The sequence below is a fragment of the Drosophila ficusphila genome, unplaced genomic scaffold (assembly GCF_018152265.1).
Source record: "Drosophila ficusphila isolate 14025-0441.05 unplaced genomic scaffold, ASM1815226v1 contig_470, whole genome shotgun sequence".
Classification (NCBI taxonomy): domain Eukaryota; kingdom Metazoa; phylum Arthropoda; class Insecta; order Diptera; family Drosophilidae; genus Drosophila; species Drosophila ficusphila.
Window position 1 is genome coordinate 35,444 of NW_025064389.1, and position 19,372 is coordinate 54,815.

Here is a 19,372-nt window from a genome sequence, read left to right on the forward strand (position 1 = left end):
TGCTGCCTGAATTAACATCTCGCAACATTCAGTGGCATTTCAATCCTCCACACAGCCCTGATTTCGGAGGCTTGTGGGAAGCGAACGTGAAAGCAGTCAAGAGGCATCTGAAAAACCCAATCTAAAAGTAGATGATATAGTCATCATAAAAGATGATCGATTCCCCCCGGCGGAATGGAAACTTGGGCGAATTATAGAATTGCATCCCGGATCAGACAACCTCGTACGTGTGGCTTCCGTTAAAACCTCGTCAGGAATATATAAGCGATCGCTTTCAAAACTTTGTCCTCTGCCTTTAGTTTGCAGCTCAGTAGCTAAAGGTCTCGATTCATCAAATTAACGACAATTATTTTGCACATCTTTGATCCAACACATGTATGCTCTAACAAACACTTGTCTTTTCACAGCGTTTAATTGGCAACAAGGGAAAGCCCTGGAGTTTAATACTGGGATCAGTATTGGCGGGCGGCATGTTCGAGCATCTATTAAGAGTATTTCGTAGGAGACAAAGAGTGTGCTTAATGCAGCTTTCTACGCTCTCGAGACGTCCCAGCAGCACAAAAGACGAATGCCAAATTCCGACGAACCACTCTTTGGCAAGCGGTGTTCGGTGCTGGTCGGCCTGTGTCTTTGATTTTATACCTTGAAGAACCCTAAAACTTTTGATATAACTTAACCTTCGTAATTAAATTAGTTGTTTTGATATCTAGTGAAATTTGTTAAATAAAATTAATCTTGAAGTTACTTCGGTTGTACCTATTTTTCTCTTGTTAAATGAAAGTCCCCAGAGCGGTAGACGCTCAGCATTGACAACTTAGCAATTGTCACAACACTTACATCGCATGATCTGATTTCCAAGGAAACCTGGACGAAGAATGGGTTTAGAAATTGGAAACATGCAGCAAAAAAGAATAGAAAAGCATTGAAAAAGTTCATTCCATGTCGCTTGCGCAGACGCTTTAAATAACCACGGAAAAATTAACGTTGTTCAACATTTATCAACCGCATCTCAAAAAAAAAAATGATGGATCATCGGACAGCTTTAAGAAAAATATTCAGTACCCTAATAATTTTGGGAAGGCAAGGACTAGCTATTCGAGGAGTGGATAACGACGTCAATTCGAATTTCATGGCAATATTGAGAGCGCGCGCAGAAGATGTTGCTGAACTAGAATCTTGGCTCAAAAGAACAGGCCACAGATGGCTACATCACGACATTCAGAATGAAATATTGCAAGCGATGGCTATGAAAATTTTGTCAGATAATATTCAAATAATTAAACTTGCGATGTACTTTTCTATACTTCTGGATGAAACGGCGGATATTTCAAGAACGGAGCAAATTTCTATTTATTTGCGAGTTGTTTCTCCGGAGCTAGTAGCTACGGAGTATTTTTTGGGTTTTTATTCGACAGAAAATACGAAAGCGAAAACTCTATTTGATATCGTCAAAGATGTGCTCGTCCGATTTGGGTTGCAAATTTCAAAGATGAGGGGCCAATGTTATGACGGGGCATCAAATGTGTCTGGGTTGCAACAACGTATCCGAGAAGAAGAACCGAGAGCACTTTTTGTTCATTGCAACGCCCATAATCTTAATCTCGTAGTTCAAGACGGGATTGAACAAGTTCTCCCTGCCAGAAAATTTGTCAAATTTTAGGAACTACAGGCTGAAACGGTGGGTGACGAAGTAATTCCTGCTCTTGCAGCGTACTGCCCAACAAGGTAAAGTTCGGAGTCGCGTTTCAAACTTAAGGGAGTACTCTACCTTCACAGTCCTTAATTTTGAGTTAATGTTCGTATTTTAATATATTCTATTTATTACGATATATTTTCGATTGAGTACACCCTTAAAAAGGTTATAAGTTCTTCATTTTTAAAAATATAATATCTCAATTTAGATTCACGCTGCGAATAAAATCTCTGAAAACCGTACTGGCGAACTACGAATCTCTGATGGAATTCTTCCAAGGGCTGATCGAAAATCGGGAAGTCGATAGCACAATCGTCGCTAAGGCTGCAGGTTTTCTTCAACGCATGGAGTCTTTTTCATTTTTTTTTTTTTTTAAATGCGTTGATCGACATATTCGATCGAACTGAAATATTAAACCAAGAACTTCAAAGGGCAGAGCTTTGCGTCGTAGATTCGCTTCGAAAAGTAGAAGCTGTAACTTTTGCATTAAATCTTTCCCGCGATTCCAAATTTGAATCAATTTGGCTGAGAAGCGTAGAGTTCTCAAAGAATTTCGATATTGATGAGCCGAATTTGCCCCGTCAACGAAACATTTCGACGCGAATAGAAAGCAAAAATCACAATAAATATGTTTTCAAGTCACCGGAAGAATATTACCGGTGTATATCTTATGAAATATTCGATCAAGTTCTTTGCTCTTTAAAAAGAAGATTTGATACTGAATCAGCCAAATTTTTCAGAACATTAGAACAGTTTGCAGTTGGTCAAGAAGTTGACGTAGAAAAAATCATCTCGTTTGTCGTTGAGCGACAGAGATATGGAATTGAGCCTGACGAAACGTAAAGAAGTAACTCCAAAATCTTTAAAGGATGTTGTTCAATTCCTGAAAGAGAATGACTGGTGTAGAGGTCTTGTCCCTGAATATTTACGTTTCATCCAGTTGCTCATGACCATTGCAGGGTCAACTTGCTCCAACGAGAGAAGTTTCTCTGTTTTGCGTAGGGTGAAAAATTGCTTAAGGTCAATCATGGCGCAACATACAAGTAGATTGAACCATGTCGCGATACTTCATTCCTATCCAGAGAAGTCGACAAGCTTGATCTGGAAGCACTCATGAAAGAATTTATTTCTAAAAATTCGAAACGGTCTGCAATGTTCGCGCTTAAGTTGTAAGTTGTTAGTGTGAAATAAATGAAATAATAGTAAATTATAATTTCAGAACAATATGAAAAGTTATTTTTTTAATTCGTGAGACGAACCGACATAGCCGCTGCCGGAATTGAATTACGCCCACGTTTTATGAGCTACACATTTATAAACCGGTCACAAACATAGATTTTTTTATAAGACATACCTTAAAGATAAAAAAAGCCAAACTTTTAGCAAATTCAATAAAAATTATAAATTTCTAGGAACTTGAAATCAATGCGCGCAAGAATTGTGAAAAAATATCAACGCTTTTTTAAAATTGCAAATTTGAATTAAATGCCGCTAGCGAGACCAAATCGCCCATTGTGCGCTGCTGAAAAACTTATTTTTTGTTTTTTGCATTTTTTTGAGGTTTCTCCAAATTTTGTATAAATTTATAAGTTTCTTTACAATGTGTGGTTTAGATTTCGTCGGAATACGCGCTTTTTCTCAAAAAATGATGCAACCACGAATTGTAAGATTTGCACTTTCGTTAACACTTATGTAATTTAACTTGAGAGAACTTGAAATTTTGAACCCTTTTTTTTTTTGGTGTTTTACTTGCCCGATCAAAAATATACTTTGATTGAACTGCGTTATCCCATTGACAAGTAGTTAGCAAACGAACGCAAATCATCGCACAAACTTACATTCACTTAGGCGTGCAAGATTTCACATGTTGGGATGCACGTGTTACAGTAGTACGATGTAGACCATTTTTTTCTACAATTATTTTACCATAAAACGACAAAATATAACGTTTAGCAAAACCAAATTTTTGTTGTTTGGGACTAGTGCTCACAGACGGACTCTTCAGAACACAGATCACTGTTATCACCAAGACGGTGCACTCTATTTGATGGTCTCTCTAGACGGAACACGTGCAATGGAACAAATCGAAACATTAATTAATAGTAAACCTGATTTGTTCCATTCAACTAGTGCCAAAAACCATTTTTTTTAATATGTTTAAGTTTCGGTAATTCTTCCGGGACTGGGTTTTTTTTTCCCTATTAACCACCTGTGCTGATTATTTACTTTTTCGGGTCACTACGCATAGAGATAAATAAAGTGGCGTCGCAAAAGCTGGAGCTGATAGAAAAATGATTTCCGTTCCACCTGCCAGTTTAAAGTGCTCGTTCTCAGTATCTCCTCTCGGCTCCATTAGTTCGTAAGTAAAGAGCGAGACGTCTGCGAAAACCCCAGTACCAATTGCAAAGGTAACTTTTTCTACCTCCAAAATGTCCACAAGCGCGTCAGAGTGACGATCGTCTCAGTCAATTCGAAGCGGGACTTAATAGTCCAGGGCCCTTTAATCGCTCGTCGTATACGTGCAATGTCCGCTGACACAAAGTTTTGTCACTTTGGGACACAGTCGAGTTACTCCCTTGATCAAAAAGTTCCCGACTTTTATTAATAAAATCAAAAATACAAAGTTATTCAGCAAAATCTATATTGTCCCCTCCAAAGTACTCCATCGACTGCAACGCACTTATGCCAGCGGTTGATCCAATCCTCAAAACATTTTTTAAAGTCAGCTCGCGGTATGGCCATCAGAGCCATCTTCGATTTTTCCATGATCTCATCTCGGCTGCTGCAACGCGTTCCGCGGAGCGGTATTTTAAGTCGACTGAACAGGTAAAAGTCGCAGGGAGCCAAATCCAGTGAATTCGGTAGTTGTTGGATGGTATTGGTGCTGTTTTTAGCCAAATGGTCAAGGATAATTAAGGCATTATCATACCATTTTTTGTATGAAATTGAATTCTTTTGGCACCAACTTTGCAGCGACGCGTCTGAAACCCAAATCATTAGCCAAAATATTTTGAACGGTTCCAAAAGCAATGTCCAACTCCTCTGCCATCTCTCTAATAGTCAATTTGCGGTCTATGGCCATCCAGTTTTTGATTTTGCCGATGTTTTCGTCCATTTTCGAAGTGGATGGCCTGCCAGAACTGTCATCATCATTGATGGAATTACGGCCACTTTTGAACCGTCCATGCCACTTGCGAACTGTTGTAAGTTTCAAAGCATTGTCACCGAAACACTTCTCCAACATTTCCAAAGTAGTCAGAACACTAATTTCATTTTTAACACAAAAGTTAATGCAAATTCGTTGCTCTTGTTTTCTATCCATTTTTTAAAATCAAAAAAATCGAAGACACGCTCAAAGGTTAATGTAAACAACACAACGTAACTTTGACAAATGTAAATCGATGACTCTGAAAATTGGTGGGAATATAAACAACAGATCTACATCGATTTTATATTAGCTAAGTATAAGGAGAATTGATCACTCTACAGCACAAAACAAGTTTTTGAGCTGGAATGAGCTGAAATGAGCTTGAATCACTTTTTTGTATGTAAGACGACATTTCAATTTTTTTGAGGTTAGATTTTACACAAGATTACAGGGACGCCACAATCCATTTCTACAATTCAAGCTCACGAACACATATAACAAACCATTTTGAATGGACTGCCATTCACACATTTTCCTTAATTTTTTTAAATACGCTTTTTTGCCCTTAAAAGTTTGAACAAAAACAAACGATTTCACAGCGCTTCTCGTTGAAAAAACAGCTGACTTTGACAACCGATATCTTAACAGTTAACTGTAGGCCGGATTGCCAAATAAGCGGCATAAAATCGAAATTTGTATATATCGAGCTGAAACTTAGCATATTTTAAGAATACACCACTATAAATGTTTAAGCAATGTTTTAAGTAAGTTTGACCACGCTTACCTTAACTGCCCGGAAAACAACATAATGTATACGTGATCTGAAGTTAGATTTTTTTTTTTATACCTATGTTAATTATTTTCTTACATATAATACTGATTTTTATTATCTATAATAATAATGGATTTCATTTTTGCTTAAATAGGAATAAAAGGATATATATAAAATTGTTATTTGGCAAAAACAAAAAAAAAACTGAAATGAAATGTTTCCAATCGTTCTCTACAGCTAATTCAAATGAAAATGGATTTATTTCATTTGAATCCGAGTCTTCCGAGTCATCTGAAATATCATTAAAACTGCTGTTGTTAGGAAAAGATTCTGTAATACTAGAAATATAATTTTGGGGTGCTGCAAAGAGTTCAATTATGTTTTGCGGAAGGGGTTGTTTTTTATGTCGAGCTGCCCTTTTTTAATTGAAATACTTGAGATAAAGGTATCTGATGAGTCCATAGATCTGGGGAAGACATCCATGATATTATTTATTCGAGAGTTCTGTCGAGCATGCATTCGCCTATCACGCTTGTAGATTTTATTTCGCGCTTCTGACGCGTTTTCTCCAAGACAGCCTACTGGCACTACTGATTCTGCTATTATTTGGGATCCATGAATTAAAATTTTGTGTAAAGTTGGTGACACCGGATTAAACTTGTATAGCTGAATGGTTTTTTCTGAGAATTTTTTAAATTTTTGAGGATCGATTGCAAATTCACAGTTAATAGCTATTAGAATAGTATGCAGACTGTTAATTAATTCCAAGTCCACATCTAAAATTGATGCGAATAAGTTTGTATTAGAAAAAGCCTTTCTGGCTGTATTGCCATAGTTTGTGTTTCCGCTTCCATTCTGTTTCGGTTTATCTACATGCAATCCCATTTCTTGCCACATTCTCTTTGGCACATTTTCTTTTTAGAAAGCATAACGAGATTGTCACTATCGTTTCTTGCTTGCCATTTTTCAAACTGCATTCTATAGGATATTTTAAGAAGTAATTCAAAAACACGTATCCACGCATGTAGTAGACTTATCCCATACTGAAGGTGTCCAGGTTTCGGCGGGAAAGATTTTACATCAACTGAATTCATAAATTGTTTTGGGCCTGCACCACAGATCGAACATAACACTGTGCGACAAAAAAATGTTTAAGATGATTTTTTCTTATTTTTATCTTCTACTAATCAAAATAAGAATATAAGTTTGTGGATTTGTTAATATCAATAGCCAATCGCCTTTTACGCACACTCAAATGTCCCAAAAACGCGCGTTTTTGCATATTTCACAGCCTTATAATCACATATTGCGAAAATATTTTTTCACTGTTATAAGCGTTCATGCAAGTTCAATATCTATTAATTAAAATGTATTAAGCAAATACAGGGTTTGCAATTACTACTCCGTAGCAGCGAGATTCATATATATATCGCTATGCTATTGCTACCGCTCTGACTTTGACGAGAGCCGTAGCAGAGCCATAGCCGAACAACGAAAAATTGCCTGCTCTGCTCTGCTCGGAGTTTCATCGAGTCCGAACTATAGCTATAGCAAATAGCAAAGAAAAATTTTTTGTGCTACGGCTACGCATAGCGAGAGTAGAAAAGTTATAGCGAGATGAAAGCAGAGCAAACGATTTTCTCCACTTGCTACGGCTCTCGACCAAATTTGTTATTGTTTTGGCTATTTTCTTTTTTTATTTCAATAATAAAGGAATTATGTCTAAAAAGCGACGAGAATAATGTAAAGGTGCATAAGAAGGAAAAAGAAAATAGCCAAAACAATAACAAATTTGGTCGAGAGCCGTAGCAAGTGGAGAAAATCGTTTGCTCTGCTTTCATCTCGCTATAACTTTTCTACTCTCGCTATGCGTAGCCGTAGCACAAAAAATTTTTTTCTTTGCTATTTGCTATAGCTATAGTTCGGTCTCGATGAAACTCCGAGCAGAGCAGAGCAGGCAATTTTTCGTTGTTCGGCTATGGCTCTGCTACGGCTCTCGTCAAAGTGAGAGCGGTAGCAATAGCAAAACGAAATACTACGGGAGCAGTGTAGCTTTTTAAACGCTGAGCAAATATACCGTTAGGCTTTTATCACAATGCTTTAAAATTGTTTTCTCCCAGCTCTATACTCTGGGCGACTACGTATGGGACTTGTTACGCGAGGATACCTCTGAAAAAGCCAAAAAAAATCAGGAAAAAAATTCACTTTTAAAAAAATTATAGTTTATTGAAAGTAAAAAATAAAATAATATTTTGTGTTAATTATTTTCATAAAAATAATTTCATAAAATTTACCATGCAAAAAGAAATCGTATCACTTAAAAGGTGGCATAGATATTTTTGTGCATAATTTATGCACCTTAACCGAAAATAATCATAAAAGTAACTTAAACAAAGATTTTGTTAAATTTTGTCGCACAGTGTAATTGACAGGAGTTAGTTCCCGTCACAACGTTTAAAACTTCCCCGTCTATAAGTGTCATGTACAACTCATACGAGACGGTGATTTTTTTCATCTAAAATCGTTATTTCACAAGGAGTCAAATTTTGTATTTGTCCATCCAAATAGTTTTTTTTCCTTAAAAATGTGATCGATTGTTTCCTTGGCGAATTCCATTTTGAGAGGGCGACAAAATCTTACAGATTGCGGGGATCCATTATTCCAAAAAATTTTTCATTTTCCATCAACAAGCTTCAAGGGTATGACGGTTGTAACAAATAAAGACTGATTTGAAGTGTCTGTTTCGTTACTTTCAAATCTTTTCTTATACACACCTTGTCCAGACGATCCATCAAAACCGTAATTCGCAATTAATTTAACGCTGGACAGACTTTCTAAATTAACGAATATTTTTTCCTGTAATAATAAAATACGGCTAGCAGTATGATTTATTAAATCTTGTAAAGCAACTTCTGCAACTGTTTCTGTCACTGTTATTCCCACAGGCCTCAATTGTAATTTTGCTTCCTGAACTTTGTGGTAGTTTGGGTCAGTGTTTGAAAAACTGCCGTCATTTTATATGATTTTTCTTCTGCTTCTGCTTTTGTAAAAATCAGAAGTCGCAGTCGAAGCATAGGCCAAAATCATGAAAGCCACGAAAAGCAAAAGTCGTTAGCAGGCCCCGCTTCTCGTTTTTTTGCTACTGATTTTCTGTTGCTTTTAATCGTAGTCGATGCTGTTGCAGGTGTCGGCTTTCGGAAGTCGTCAGCAGTTGGGGCCTCAAAAAACGAGGCATCCGACTTATTGTTGCTTTTGATTTTGACGCTGCTGCTTTCAACTGCTCGACTTCTGCAAGTCGCTAGCGACTGCTGTCGTTTGAAAATTTTTGATTTTCCTTTCGATTAGAAGAAGAATAATTTAAAATTATAATGTATTCTTTGTTAATATATGAACATACACGTTTAATAATTAAATTTTCACAATTTGTTTTTTTTTATTCATTTTTTTCATAAAATACAATCTCTTCGTCATCTTCAAAGAGAGATAAGTTTTCAATTGCTGAGTCCAGAAAGCTTGGATTCAATTTGACCAGCAGAATATTTTCCTGACTTAGTCGATTTCGATAATCTGTAAGTACAAGTCGTAACGTCGAAAATGCTCGTTCAATCGTCACCTGTTAGAAAACATTTAAATTTATAAAACTGTGAACATTAATTTATTATAACTTTTGTATATATATAGGTACCTGAGTTGGTGGTACAGCAAAGCAAACATTACTTAGTGCATACAGCTCCTGGTCAGTGTACTGCTTTCTTTTCCAAAATTTGAGAACATCTGCATCGATTCTTTGGAAAGGAAGTTGAAGATTGTCAATCTTTGAGTAGACGTCGAATGTACTGCTGACTTCCGTTTGGATCCCTTGCTCTAAGTAAGCGTTTAGCAATTCATCTTCTTCATCAAAAAAATGGTTCACTGATTGATGTGTGTCCGAATTTGGTGTTGAGCATAACTGTCCAGTAGAATTTATATCATTTAGTCTGTCCCATATCGATTTTAAATGGTTCAATGCATCATTTTTCTGTTGTGGTGTTAGTGTATGTTGGAAACGAGGATCCAAAAACAAACACGAAATGAGAAATTTATTCTTTAATAATATTTTCGATCGCCTTTCTATAAAACTCAGAATCTTTTCGCCAATCGTTCTTGTCATATCGTGAGTTGCATCATTTACAATTTTTTCTGTGCATATTTTTAATTTTAGCCATTGGGCGCAAAAATTTCCATAATGCAGTTGCTCTTCTTGGAATTTTTTTAATGTTTTCTGCAATGGACTGAAAACTAAGCAATAGTTTTCAATAAAATCCCACAACGATGCATCCACTTCAAAATTTTCTTCTTCGTTTTTATTTTCAGTTGACTCAATTTCAGATAATTCATCTTTAGCCACTAACAAATCCTTTAGCATCGTGAAGGTGGATCCCCATCTGGTCGAACAATCTAGTTGCGGCATTTTTAGCTGTTTCAGTTCGAATATTTCTCGAAATCCATTTGAAGTTTTTCTTATAAATTTTGTCATGTTGCGACAACATGATACAAAGGTATTTCAACATATCCGACGGTATTTCAACATATCCGACGATTTGGTAACATCGAGAGCAACCAGTTGAGCCGTATGTGCAGCACAACGACAAACTTGAATATTCCCGATTAACACATTTGGCACTTTTTCTATATTTTCAATTAATTTTAAATATTCATCGTTTGAACAATATTCGTCGTCATCGCCAAGATTTTCATCGAAAACAAATGATAATATATTCATGGTTGCCAACTGTTGGTGAATAGATCACGCTGATGGTTTGTAAGACCAGACAATGGTGGTGAATAGATCACGCTAAATGGTTTGTAAGACCATTTTCAAATTGGTTGATAGAATAATGCTCAATTATTTCACAATAAGAATTTACGCTTTATTTCATGTTGACAGCTCGTGGTCAGGAGGAAGAGAGAGAGATTAAAGACAGACCAGACCATCTCAAGAAAGAATATCTTACATGCTATAAAATATACCAGATTATTGTAATTAGTAGTGAGGTTCCTCAACATCCCGGCCCACCCTGAAACTAAGTTTCTGAATTAGGCAGGATGGCAATTTTAGAAATGGGTCTAACAAGTTCTCCTGATGAAGTTCGCAGCTTTACGGCCCGTACCAGCCCGTCCTTGCCTGGGTAGACTTCAATTATGCGCGCTAAAGTCCAAGCGGCGGGGGGTGTGTTTGAATCCTTAATGATCGCCATATCCCCAGGAGCAATGTTCTTCCTCTCCGTATTCCACTTAGGGCGCTGTTGAAGTGTAGTGAGGTACTCCTGATGCCATCTCTTCCAAAAGCCTTGTAGCATTGCCTGTACATTTTGCCAGTAATCCAGTCGGTTAACTGCTATGTGGCCAAGATCGCCCTCTGGAAGTGATGTATAAGGGCGTCCAATCAGCAGGTGTGCGGGTGATAAGTAGGAAACCTCGATGTCTGACGTAGCGAAGAGTGGGCGTGAATTGACGACGGATTCAATTTGAGCCAGAAGGGTGTGCATTTGCTCAAATGTGAGGATGGAATTCCCGATGACACGACGCAGATGCAGCTTTACGGAGCGAACAGCTGATTCCCATTTTCCGCCCCAGTGGGGTGCGTGCGGTGGTATAAAACTCCATTTGATACCCTCGCTAGCCAACGCTTGAGTTACTTGAGTGTTATGCTGCTGTGATAGGATGAGCTTATACATTTCGTCTAACACCTTCTTTGCTCCCACAAAGTTGCGACCGTTGTCGCTGAAGATGTGGGTACACTTGCCTCGACGGGAGGTGAAACGACGAAGTGCAGCAAGAAATGTATCCGTGGAGAGATCTGTAGCCAGCTCTAAGTGAATTGCAGAGGTTACTAGGCAGACGAATAGACAAATGTATCCCTTTTCCTTTCGTGGATTCCGTCCCTTGTGCACCTTGAGTAGAAGCGGTCCGGCATAATCGCACCCAGTATTTTCAAATGGGTATGCTTGACGTACCCGAACAGCTGGCAAGTCCGCCATGTATTGATCAGTTGTTTTGTGGCGTTGGCGAAAACATTTGAGACAAGCATGTGTAAGCTTACGAATCATGTTGCGTGCGCCAACTATCCAATATTGTTGGCGAACGATGACGAAAAGTGCTGTCACACCTGGATGAAGATGTATCCTGTGCTCGTGTTCCAAAATAAGCAGAGAAATGCGATGATGTTTCGGCAGAATAATTGGATGCTTGATTTCCTCCGGTAGTAGCGAGTTTGAGAGGCGCCCACCTACGCGAAGCAGGCCATTCTTGCAAACCATGGGTGACAGTGTTCGAAGTGTTGACGAATTTGCCACAGCTTTTCCCCTTTGCAACAGGTGTAGATCGGATGAGAAGCTTCCTTGAGCCTGCCTTAGACAATAAATGCGGGCCTCGCTGATTTCCCTCAAACGTGAGTGTGAGGCTTGACGGAATCCGTTTCTTCATTCCTCGATGCATAAACCGTAAAACATAAGCAGTGCAGCGAATCAGCTTGGTCCAGGAAGAAACTCGAAACGATAGACACTCAATCGGGGACGCTTCAGGTTCAGATTCAACACGGCTGGATAGTGAAGAGGATTTCAGCTCATCCATTATGGGCGTGTCCAAAATTGTTGTGAGATTGTTGCCACTACGCAGCTTTGAAGCAAGCAGATCGTTGAGGTGTAGCCAATGTGGTCCCTTCCACCACAGCTCATAGCTCATGAGATTGGCTGCTAGCATTCCCCTCGATGCGCAATCGGCAGGGTTATCCTTTGAGCCAACGTGATGCCATGCGCTGCGTGGTATGACATCTAGGATCTCCGAAGTACGGTTGGCAATAAAGGTCTTCAGCTTCGATGGGGTGTGCGACAGCCACGAAAGGACAATCGTGGAATCGCACCAAGCATGTACAACTATATCCTTGTGATGCAAGCCTTCTTTAACAGCTCGGAGAAGGCGAGTGAGCAATAGCTCGCCACAGAGTTCCAGCCGAGGAAGACTTTGTTGCTTTAGTGGCGCAACGCGTGTTTTAGCTGCCATAAGTGACACCAAGCAGGTGCCGTCTGCGTTGCTTACGCGGCTGTAAACGACAGCGGCATATGCCTTTATAGATGCATCTGAAAATCCATGTAATTCGATTTTTCCCGGTTCGCTGTGTACATATCGTGGAATCCTTAGGTTGGTTATGTAGTTGATATCGTCGCGACAGGTTTGCCACCACTCAGCCAGTTTCGGTGGGAGTTTTGAATCCCAGTCCAGGTCAAGTAGCCAGAGTTCTTGGAAAAGGATTTTGAACTGTACTACCACAGGCGCCAGAATACCTAGAGGATCGAAAATTCGTGAGACATCTGACAATACTTGCCGTTTAGTAGCATCTGGCTCCGTAGAAAGCGAAGCTTTGTAGGACAGGACGTCGTCTTGGGGATTCCATAGCATTCCTAAAACTTTAACCGCACTGGTTATTTGGAGCTCGTCTTGCCGGATGTGGCGGATGACGCTACTGTTAGACACCCATTTGCCAAGCTCAAGCTTAGCCCTGGACATCAGCTGGATGAGTTCGTCGCGGCGGCTAAGTAATTCGTCTTCAGTTTCAGCGCCGGTGAGGACATCGTCTACGTAAAAGTCCTCAAGCACAATTTTTGAGGCTGTGGGAAACTCATCCTGGTGGTCTCGCGCTAGTTGTTCCAGTACTCTGACAGCAAGAAACGGTGCACAGCTTGTTCCATAGGTGACTGTGCAGAGTTGAAAGTGTTGAAGAGGATCTTTCGGAGCCTCTCTCCATACGATGCGTTGAAAGTTGCGGTGCTTAGGGGCAACCCAGATCTGGCGAAACATTTTAACTATGTCCGCCGAAAACACAAACTTGTGCATTCGAAAGCGAAGGCATACATGAAAAAGGTTGCGTTGTATGCTGGGTCCGATGTGTAAGGCGTCATTTAGAGCGTGTCCGTTTACGTCTTCATATGACCCGTCAAATACCACGCGCAGCTTCTTTCCTAGAACTGGGTGGTGTGGCATATAAAACGTTTTTGCTGATGTGTTGCATTCTTCAGGGGGCAGCTTACGCATATGACCTAGGCTTAGATACTCGCTCATAAATTTTGAATATAGCTTGCGTAGCTCCATATCACGCTGCAGACGACGTTCCACAGCATAGAAGCGTGAGACAGCGCCCTGCAGGGTGTCTCCGAACTCTTGGCATTCGTGTTTAAAAGGCAATTCAACGATGTATTTGCCGTCTGGGTCTCGGGAATGTGTGGTCAGAAAATGCTGCTCTACCTTTTCGTGCGCAGGGTCTCGTTGTGTATGCTCAGTGTTATCCTCGATCTCCCAAAAGCGTTGAAGAGAGGCATTAATGTCAACAGTAGTCATGAGCGTGTTGGCGGTTAATGGTTGCGGCATTGCAACTGAAGTGATTATCCATCCAAAGATAGAGCTGATGGCAATAATATTTCCATCGGTGTCATATTTTTTATCGCCTGACAAAACGGACCAAATTTGTTCATTTCCCAGTAAAATGTCTACGGGTGAAGATGTGTTAAACGAAGTATCGGCTAACTGGAGTCCATCGTAGATCCTTAAAGCTGTTTCGTCAATGTCGTCCCGTTGAAGTGTTGATGTGATTTTGCCCAGCACATGGGCTGCGACAACAATCGTGTGAAGTGACACCATTGACTTGATATGCAGCGTTGCCAATCCTCTAGTAGTTTCGGCCTTGACGGAAGATATTCCGGAAACTAGAATTCTTGAGGGTGAACGAGCGAGCCCAAGTGCGTTGATACATCGTTCAGAAACGTAGGATAGCTCAGAGCCGCTATCCAAAAGCACACGACAAATTGTGTAAGTCCCTTTTGAGTTTTGGACATACACCAAAGCTGTGGGCAATGTGCTTCTTTTGAGTCCCGGTGACTGTGTTAATGAGTTGCTGTTTTGCGTCTGGGCGACCAAAGTTGAGCTACATCCAGAAGTTTGAGGACTGGCCTGTGCAGTGTCCGCAGGAGCAACTGTCACGGAATCCATGTTTTCAGGATGTACAAGAGAATGATGACGGCCTTTGCAGTGCTTGCACGAATGTTTCGATTGACATTGTGAAGATCGGTGGCCAGGGCGTAGGCAATTGAAGCAAAGCGACTTTCCTTTCACAAAGGAGCGCCGATGTTCGGTGTTCAGATTTTGGAATTGAGAGCATCTATACAGCTGATGGTCAGCAGAGCCACACTTACTACAATTGCCACGGTTCACTGCAATAAGTGCGCGCTTCGCTTTGGCAGGCTTGTCCGTGTGACTGCCAGGATCGAGTTTGATTGCCGATGTAGCTTGGCTTAATTCAAAATCCTCGCAACGGTCATCAAGGAATCTAAACAAGTCTGCAACGGTTGGTGTCGCAGAGCCTCTGGTGTCCTCTATCCACTTCCTTCTAGAGTCGGGAACAATTTTAGCCAGTACAAGATGAATCACCCAGCAATCACGGCTTGTCTCCCCAACTGCATCTAGCCCACGAATGATTTCATTGGCGCCATCAGAAAGTTTGCGTAGATTAGACACCTCGCCGTTGGGGGCAGCAGCCAGTGCCATGAAAGTGTCCAGTAAGGAGTTCACGATATGTCTTGGGCGATCATAGCGATCATTGAGGCGTTCCCATGCTGAATCATAAGCTGATTCCGTAATGGACATGTGACTGAGAAGATTGCCCGCTTCACCAACTATGAAAGACTTAAGGTAGTGAAACTTCTGAATCTTTCCCAGGTGGGTCTTATTGTGGACGGTGCTCTCGTAAATGTCCTTGAAGGCTGGCCATTCCTTGTAGTCTCCACCAAAGGGTTTGATGTGGATTTTCGGCAACGGGTTTTCATTTAAACAAACTGCAGCAGGCGGCGGCGTGGCCAAGGTAGATGCTCCGTTCTCAGCAAGTCGCTGCAAGAACTCACTTTGCTGTTGCAGCAATGTGGCCATGTTGTGATCCGCTTGAGGTATGGCGCTTGGCTGAAGTTCGCTCTTTAACGACGCGAATAAGGTAAGCGCGCGCAGGTACTTCTCCTCATACGATTGGAAATCTTCGGTAGGATCCTCGAAACCTTCAACGTTATCGTACAGGTGCATTTCGTCAGTGATCTCCTCAAGGCTTCTGAAGGCTTGATTTAGCCGTGCCAGCATGGCATCGACTCCGGAGTAAGTGCTCTGTGGAGGTGGATTCTCAATGTAATTGACCAAGCGAGTTATGGTAGCCTTTAGCCGACCACGTGCTTGGATAAGGCGTTTAAGCGTCTGTTGCTCCATGGTGTGTAGATATACTCAAAACAGTTTGTAGATGCGGAAGTATTCCGGCTCTCGAAGGACCAGACAATGTTGGTGAATAGATCACGCTGATGGTTTGTAAGACCAGACAATGGTGGTGAATAGATCACGCTAAATGGTTTGTAAGACCATTTTCAAATTGGTTGATAGAATAATGCTCAATTATTTCACAATAAGAATTTACGCTTTATTTCATGTTGACCGCTCGTGGTCAGGAGGAAGAGAGAGAGATTAAAGACAGACCAGACCATCTCAAGAAAGAATATCTTACATGCTATAAAATATACCAGATTATTGTAATTAGTAGTGAGGTTCCTCAACACCAACTCTACGTCTTTTTACGTAGATCTGCGTACTTTAAGCCTTTCTTGCAAACCTAGGAACTTAAGTCCCAGAATCTACGTATTTTCTATCAAAATTGTTCAAATTTGCAAAATAGACTGAATGGGCATAATTACCTTTATTTTCGCGAAAAAAAAATTAATAAACGTTCCGTTTCATACTAACGGACACCCCTAGCCTCTTGTTTAACTTGTTTAAATTAACTACAGGTGGTATAGGTTTACCAGAATCTCGTGGCAAATAAGCCAAACACAAATATATTCAAATCCATTCATTATTTAGCCTTATTTATTTCATACTCTATGTGCCAATATATAAATATCTATATAAACAGATCATTTACTGGTAATAAATAAATAGATGATTTTATATTTGCATGTAAAGTTTGGCTTATTTGCCATGAGATTCTGGTAGATCTATAATTCATAGATTTTTTTTATTTTTAAATTTGTTGTTTGTTTGCTGTCTACTACTTTTAGGGTAATATAAATTGTCATTTTATTTACTTTTACCTACTCTCTTAATTTCCCTCAGAAAAACAAGTACGTAGATCTACGTATTTTTTATATGGCAATTTCACATTTCTACATAACTTTCTTTATCTGACCTACGCCTTTTTTAAAAACCGATTTGGCAACCCTGAATATATTTGTTGTCTTAAGCATGTTGGCACCATTGTCAGATGTTATTGACACTTAAGTTTATATTATATTTATTTAGGACTTTTAGCACTTCAGCGGCGAGATTTTTGGCTGTGCTCGATCCAACACCTTTAAGCTCTACCATGCCCAATAATATAAGGGATTTTATTTGAGCTGAACTTATATATTGAGCACTTATGCCAAAAATGTTTCTTGCCAGCCGCGTGGCACTGTCTATTTTTAGACACAATAATTTATTTGCCATTTTGGTGGTTATATGTCCTTTTATGTTGTTTGCCACGGTTTGCAAAGTTTTTTTTTTGCAGTTGGATGCATTTAACGTAATTTTTTTCCGTCAGCGGCTTTAAATCCATCACAAATTGGGTCAACAATATTTCGCATATTTTCCGAATTTAGGACATTGAAAGGAATGCTGTCTTCTGTCACCAATCCAATATATGACCTCAGCAGTTGTTTTTTATTCACTTCAATTTTTATTTTTTTTTCTAATAGTTTTTTTTTTTTAATTTTATGGAGGAAGATGACGACGACGATTCTAACAGTTCAACACTTCCAGCATTTAATTTTATTTTGTGTAAATTAAGTTAATGAGTTTTTAAATTTGAAAGTCTATTATTTTTTAGTTTATTTTTACATGTTTTATATGTAGCTATGCCTTCATCAACATTATTCTGGAAAAACATCCAAATATCACTTTACGCCATAGTTAAACAATTAAGCTCCTGTTCCTATCTTGCTTCAATTGACACTGATGCACAAGAATCAAGAATCAAACAGTATACGCATAAAAATTCAGACGCGACAGTATGATAGTTTCGACTTGCAGAATCGAAAGCAGCAGCAAAGCAAAATCAAAAAATTTCAAACGACAGCAGTCGCTAGCGACTTGCAGAAGTCGAGCAGTTGAAAGCAGCAGCGTCAAAATCAAAAGCAACAATAAGTCGGATGCCTCTTTTTTGAGGCCTCAACTGCTGACGACTTCCGAAAGCCGACACCTGCAACAGCAACGACTTTCGGCTACGATTAAAAGCAACAGCAAATCAGTAGCAAAAAAACGAGAAGCAGGGCCTGCTAATGACTTTTGCTTTTCGTTGCTTTCATGATTTTGGCCTATGCTTCGACTGCGACTTCTGATTTTTACAAAAGCAGAAGCAATCGCTTGTTTTAGAATGTTGCACACAGTCGAAGCACCGAATAGCTTATATTTGGCGACTTCTGCTAATTCGACTGCAGTTTTTTAAACACTGGTTTGGGTATATATATATCTAATATATAAAATTCTCGTGTCACAGTTTTTGTGACCTTACTCCTCCGAAACGGCTATACCGATTCTCATGAAATTTTGTTCCAGTGAGCAATGCCAAGAAAACGCAAAGGGGGGAGATTTGAGCCATGATACAAGTAGATCTTGATACATGCAAAATAGACGATCCGAAAGAATAGCGCAATTGCATCAAGAAGAGCCAGAAGATACACGAACTGAACGCAATGAAGTCAAAGAATAGCCAGAAGATACACGAGCTGAACGAAATGAAGTCAGAGAAGAGCCAAAAGATACACGAGCTGAACGCAATGAAGTCAGAAGATTAGAACAACGACAACCACGCCGTTTCACAGTCCAACGACGTTGTTGGAACATAGGTCGTAGTACAGTGATTGCTAGAAGAGTACGTTGCCACCAGGTGGCGAAACGGAGTTCGCCGGGATTTGCTAGTATATATATAATATATATATATATAAATAAAAGTGAAATATACTCGAAACTTGAACTTGCTTCGGTTTTACTTTTTGTATCAATGGAAAGGTAATTTAAATGCCGTTTGAATGATACAATACTTTTCTTAACTCATTCGATATTTATTGAAAAGTTCGATTTTTTTGTGAAAATCTACTTTTTAAACTTTTTTGTCGTCTTGAAAAATTTTTGGATCCAAAAGTTTCTTTAAACAAAAATAATAGTAACTGCAAAAAGAATTTGTATACCCTTGCAGAGCAAAGGGTATTATAATTTCAGTCAGAAGTTTGCAACGCAGTGAAGGAGACACCTCAGACCCCATAAAGTATATATATTCTTGATCAGCGTCACGATCAGAATCCAAATACGTACATATGTACTAGACTTCTGCATGAGTGCACTCATTTGTGGCATAACAGATCTGTACAGTAGTGTAGTGTTTTCAAAAACACTGCACTCATTCTTTACTGTACAGTATACTCTATAGGTCAGAAGAAGATAGCACAACATTTTTAGTGTACTCACTTCGAGTGAGTTCAGTATATGGTTGCACTCTTCGTAAGGAGTACTATATTTGTCCCACGCTGTACAGCTTGTATGTTGACTGTGAACAACTGTGCAGATGAGTGCAGTAATTTTCTGTTGCCAAAAATTTAATTGGCGAAAAACGGTAAAAAAAAAATTGCCACCACTGAAGACATGGTGAACAAAATAATGTTCCTTC

At 39.5% G+C, this 19,372-nt stretch overlaps 2 protein-coding genes across 2 annotated transcripts in view; one reads left to right on the top strand and one right to left on the bottom strand.

The window, feature by feature from the left end:
• The window catches only part of LOC108096141, a 127,144-nt gene that overhangs the window by 21,546 nt on the left and 86,226 nt on the right, over positions 1–19,372 (top strand). The gene's annotated exons all lie outside the window — the stretch shown is intronic.
• LOC122320328 lies at positions 10,677–15,891 on the bottom strand. The gene is made up of 2 exons (XM_043208522.1): positions 12,095–15,891; positions 10,677–12,003 (listed from the first exon to the last, which is right to left on the bottom strand). Exons 1-2 carry the CDS (start codon positions 15,889–15,891, stop codon positions 10,677–10,679), a joined length of 5,124 nt encoding a protein of 1,707 aa, XP_043064457.1.